The sequence below is a fragment of the Humulus lupulus genome, chromosome 2 (assembly GCF_963169125.1).
Source record: "Humulus lupulus chromosome 2, drHumLupu1.1, whole genome shotgun sequence".
Classification (NCBI taxonomy): Eukaryota; Viridiplantae; Streptophyta; class Magnoliopsida; order Rosales; family Cannabaceae; genus Humulus; species Humulus lupulus.
Genome location: NC_084794.1, coordinates 151995617 through 152001428, shown reverse-complemented (window position 1 = coordinate 152001428; position 5812 = coordinate 151995617). Strand labels below are relative to the sequence as shown.

General features: G+C 44.3%; 1 protein-coding gene across 1 annotated transcript; it reads right to left on the bottom strand.

Moving 5' to 3' along the window:
* Window positions 1-287: 287 nt before the first annotated feature.
* Window positions 288-2411, bottom strand: LOC133818629 (uncharacterized). Its single transcript, XM_062251625.1, has 2 exons — window positions 958-2411; window positions 288-878 (listed from the first exon to the last, which is right to left on the bottom strand). Exon 1 carries the CDS (start codon window positions 2345-2347, stop codon window positions 1637-1639), a length of 711 nt encoding a protein of 236 aa, XP_062107609.1. The 5' UTR covers window positions 2348-2411; the 3' UTR covers window positions 288-878; window positions 958-1636.
* Window positions 2412-5812: the final 3401 nt, after the last annotated feature.

Here is a 5812-nt window from a genome sequence, read left to right as displayed (position 1 = left end):
CTACCAGTCACTCTTCTCTTCATGATTAATATTATTAAGCATGCCAATCAAACATTTATCAATAGATTACAAATGGCAACTAAATATTATATATAACTAAATATAATAACCACTAGCTAACACCCACGTTATTTATTTTTAATATAAGTAGTTGATTGCTACAAAAGAGATATAGTAGATACAACACAAATGGTCAAATGTGTTGAAGTTATATATATATATATATTTATATATATATATATGTTTATATATATATATATGTTTATATATATATATCTCCCACAGAAAGTGAAAATGAAGCAACAAAAAGGTGTTAAGGTTACCTGATTGAGAGGAGAGTGTGTTGTTATGATTGTAATGAGACATCTGGAACTAAAGTGAAAGCAGGTGGATTCGTACATTATATATATATATATAATAAAAACTTGCTAACACTCAATCAATATCCATTTGACGCTGAAATGAGCCCAGGAAAATACAGAGGAACTCTTCCAGCAAAAAAAAAAAAAGATAAAACACAGGGGAACTCATACATTATTAAAGAAACTGAATCAGATAACAAAGTCACTACAATCTACAGAGTCCTTGGAAACTACAAAACAAAAGAAAGAAGAAAATTAAAGTCTAAAAAGACAACAGCCATATTCGGTCCCTGATAGTAAAATCTAACATACAAAGCAAAACTCTGAAATATCACAAAAAGAAAAAAAAAAACCCAAGCAGACATGGCATCCAAAGGAAGAACAAAACAAGCTGGTCCCTAGTTGTAGAGCATCTATCTCCTAGAAAACTCTCCAGTGGGACTTCTGTCATTTTAATGGCATACTTATAAATCATCGGCCAAAAGTTCTGGCCAGTGCTGTTAGAATATTTAGTAACTATAGTCGCGAAATCCCGCAGATTAGAAAATGAATACAGAAAATGTTATTTCAATGGAAGAAAAAAAGAAGAAAATACCTCTAGTATTTATGCCGTTGCTGCTAAAATCTGTAGCTTGACACCAGTTTGAAATTTTATAATGTGATGACAGCAGCAACCAAGAACATAAGTTTTCAACCAAGAATGACTTCTACAATGAATTGCTACTGCTCCCAAAAGTTGAACTTTGAGGTGCTGATGCGGGCACCTGTGGGGGAGACATGGCGCTCAGCCCTTCTTTTGAGACATTTTCAGAGCTTGCACCTTCCGTACTTGGTGCATATGGTCTCGTGACTTTATTTTTTAACGAATCCTTTGATTGGTTGGGTCCGTAAGTTTGTAAAGCTAGCTCAATCGAAGAGTAAACTTCAAGAGCCTGTTGGGAATCAGGATTGCATTTTACAACACGAAATAGTTCCTTCAACTCTGTTGATCTTGTCCGTAAGTACAGTATAAGATGTGAAGGTAGAGCATTTGGATTATCTTTCTTTCCATGGATCAATTCCATGGTTGCAAGGTCATCCAACAGGACATCCCATACTATTGAACATGGATCCTTTGCTGGGCTAAACTTTCTCTAACCAATGATATTGGAGGGTTGCTGTAATAATATCACTCTTCGATGAGTAACCACAAGAATTTTTGATTTTGGGATTAAGAAATGATCTTCATAAGCATCAGTTAAGGCAAACTTTCCACGTACTTTAAAAAGATCAACCTAGCCTAAAAATGAACCTGATTTTGCCAACTGTAGAATAATCTGTCCTCGAGCTTTGTACTCGTCATAAGGCCAGAGTAAATTATCACCACTAATTACGCGAGGAAGTCTCCTGCGAAGAAGTTGTTCATCAGAAGTTATAGCTGATGCTATCTTCATTCTCATTGCATTGGCTCCTTCTGTGGCTTTTGACAAAAGATCCAGAACCCCACTAACTGGTTGTGCCGCTGCACCAATTAGTCCTCTTCCAACACCTTGAACAAAACCCTCAACACCAGAAGTTTTTACACCTTCAAGAGGCTTTGTTAATATTCTAGTGACTCCCCTGAATAGGCCTTTTGCTAGTGCACCACCTCCTTCTCTAATAACATCACCAAGATCCTCTATGCCCTTGTTTTCCTGTCTCTGCCGACTTTGGATGAACTTCTTATCCATTGATAAGGCAGCCATACCCTTACTCATATGTCCAAGTGCACTGCTTGCATTACCCAATATATCAACACCAGAAAGCAATTGAAGAGGTTGGCCAAGGAGATCCTTCCGTATGTTTGAAATAGCAATATTTGTCATTGAACTCTGCCTCATGCACACATTCTCATGAAACCTTTGAGTTATTCTAACTTGCATATTCTCAGTGTTTCCCAGTGCAGTCATCAATGATGCCCAAAAGACAAGTACACCCCTTGGTCGTTGACTGGGTGACATAGTCATTGACACCTTGAACCGAACTTCTGAGATGTTAAGAGCTCCAATTTGGATAATTGGATCAACAACAACGGCAATGGTTTGTGTTTACCGAGTTTTTCGGAAACGAATAACTAACAGAATAATAAAAAGATAAGAACTGTAGAAATACTGAAATGTAACTAAACAAACAGTGTTTTTACGTGGTTCAGGCGTTAACAAGCCCTAGTCCACGAGTCGATGTTATTATACTTGGAAAAGGTTACAGTAAGATGGCTGGTGCACAAGAACTTCACACACTCACAATGTTTCTCTCGGGTTCTCTTGAAGAAGATGAAGCTAGAGAGATTTTTGGTAGAGTTTTTGCTATGTGATCTCTTGGTCGTCCCTCTTCTTGTAAAATCAAGGGGCCTTTATAGCTAGGGTTTCGGATTAGGGTTTTTCTCCACGTACATGAGTCTTAATTACACCAGCCATAAATAGGGGATACAATTACTGTAGTCGCATGGCTACAAGACTCTATGTGGGTATATTTACGTGAAAGTATGGGGAACACACAAAGTCAGCCGTCTTTTCCAAGTTGTCAGCGGAACAGTAGGCGAAAAGGTACCCTTAGGCGTGCTGGGATGTGTGCGGCTTTGTCCTGACGGGCGTGTCAGGCGGGATCCTGTGTCAGACGGATATCATTCCAAATATGCCTTCTCCCGGACTCGACCGTTCGGTTTTGTTATGTGCGAGGCACGGAACTGTTTCCGCGGAGACCACTCGAAGGGCCTCTCCTGGAAGGGGCCTCCCCGAGGGGTATCCTTCGGGAGTCCGGGAGAGTCAATGAGTTTCCGTGTTGTGCTTGCTTGGAAGAGTAATCCGGATATCAAACAGGAGAGGCGAAGCCTTTCTGTCCATCCGCGAGCTCTGGTCACCTACCGTGAAAGACATCGATAATTCTGCTTCCCCGAGGTCATCAATCTAAACGCTATCCGAAAATCTGGATAACATTTACCCCCCAAGGTCGCGGAGCTTTGAGAGATCCGGGAGCTTGTACAATCAGTTTCTTAGACTAGGCGAGGGGGCACTTTCTGTGTTCCCGGAAGGGTTCCTTTTTCCCGCCTGAATATTAGTATGAAAGAGAAAAGGAATTTCTTCTGTTTGAGATCAAGTACTCAAGTGCGGCAAGGATCACGTGTCATTCTGGGAATGGTTCTGCGACCAAGACGTGTGCGTGAGGCGACTGGTTGAGGATGCGTGTGTCAGTCATCTGACCAATGATTTGACGGTTTTTAATGGTACTCAGGGCCCGAGGTGGTGTAATGATGGGAAATAAATACTTTATTCCCATCCGAGGAGTCATAAATAGGATCGTCGCTTCCTCTCCAGCCGTTGGATCTGACGCACATGGAATGGGAAGATCGGGACCGTCCACTTGAGGAATTCAAAACGGCTTCTTCCCTGCTATAAAAACGAGGGAAAGGACCTTTCTTCCTCTTTACGCTTTCAGATTCTCCATCTTTAGGATTTTCAGATTTCCAAACCTTCGAACTCTCAGGCTTCCCAGCTTACGTTTCCCCGAACTTGCCATTTCTTTTGGTAAGTATCTGGAAACTTTTCTTTTTGATTTGGCAGTGGGTTTATTCCCCGAAGTTCCTGGTTTGAATCGCCGTTCGTCTTTGCAGCTTTTACTTCTCGTGATCGTGCTGTGCAGTGATCCAATTACTTCTTCAACCTCCAACTACCCGAATATCAGTAAGTATTTCTACTTTGCTCTTTCCTCTCAGACCTTAGGTTGTTGGTAGTTGTTAGAGTAGAGGTTTCTGCCATTATTGCTTATGTGCATGCGTGAATAGGGCTTTGGTAGGCATGTGATCGATTGTGAGTCGATAAGTAGCCTTTTCTGCATGCTTTGGTGATTTGCGTTTGGAAAGTCGTCCCTTGTTTTGCTGTTTTAGGGCATAAGCATGAACGCCTTTAAGGTGTCTTTCTTTGGAAAAACACTTCTTTTGGTGAGCTTAGGCTCGGGGTCTGAGTCTGGTTCTTTGCTGCCCTTCGGGTGGCATGGTGCCAACCCCTCGGTAAGCTCGGTGGGAGCCTCTCCAAGCAGTTTTCGGGGAGGGTCTCCCCGACGCCTTTGATACCACTAGGGTATGACAAGGGTGCCGACTGCTTAGAGTGTTTCCTTCTTTCTTTTCTTTTGTCCAGTGACGATCATCTCAAAGGAACAACTCCTTGCTATGGGGGAGGCTGACTCTGCCCAAGAGAAGGGCTCTCTTGTCGCTGGTGGAAAGGGGAAAGGAAAGGCGAAAGTGGTCGCGGCTAGCCCACCAATCGCCAATAGTTCCATCTGGGAGATGGACCAAAAGCCGAACCTTTTCAGGAATTATGGCATGCTGGAGCTGTATTCCTCTGAGGCAGGCCTGAAGAACATCCCAGGTCTGATGTGGCACCGTCTGTCGGTGCTGGGAGAGTCAGCTAGCCAGAGTCACGAGGGCTTTGGTGCCTGGAGTTGGGCACACATAGTGTGTGGGGCGCATTTGCCCCTAAGGAGTTACTTCGCCAATTTCTGTGTGAAGGCGGGGATTGCCCCCTTCCAGTTAATTCCTCCCAGCTACAAGCTCTTAGCAGGGTGGTTCATCTTTTGCAAGTCCCGGAGACTGGAAGCTCCTACCCCGGAGGAGGTGCTGTACTTTTATGGGTTGAAGTCTCAGCCTATGAGGGGTCACTCAGACAAGGTGGGGTTTTACAGGCTAGAAAGGCACCCGGATGTGATGTGCCCCACTTGTCATACCGCGAGGGTTCCAGACCTCCGGGAATACTGGTTCCTGACGACTGGCTTTCTGCTGAAGAGGGTGCCAGCCCTATCTTTGGACTTCAAAATCCCTGGTAAGTGCTCCTTCTTTTCCTTTTCAACTTTGTTTCTTTGCGTTTGATTTGCCTTTTGGGAGGATCTCTAACGCTTGTATTTGATTTTTGCAGAAGTCGTTCCGCGGACACCTCGCTGCGCGGAGATGATAAGGAGGTCCAAGTTCTACGAAGGGCTTTCTGAGGAAGAGTTGAGAGTGGAGGGACTTGTGACCTCCGAATCGTTGAGGGAGTATGGGTTACTCGCCTCCTTCCAAAATATCGAGCCAGTAAGTGGTAGGGGGCAGACTCAGGTGTCGGCTGACATCCGGGAGCAGATTGCCCTGGAGCTGTCTAAGGTGATCACCCAAGCCGCTCGGGACGAAAATACTCTTTCTCCTAGTTGGGCGGAGAGGTTCCCCGACCCCCAGCCGGAGGAAGAGGAGATCGAGGCTCGCCACGCCGCGGCTTACCCTAACGAAGGGGCTCCGGGGGCTAGTTCCTCCGGGAGAGGTAAGACTAGTTTTCGATTGATCCACACCCCCAGCCTGTCTGAGGTTTCCCGGACCTCTCAGATGGGGTTTGATCCCCGTTTCCTTAGGCTAGATCCGCGTAGGATACCTTTCGACAGGTACTGCGATAGGGTAGATGAGCTCCTCT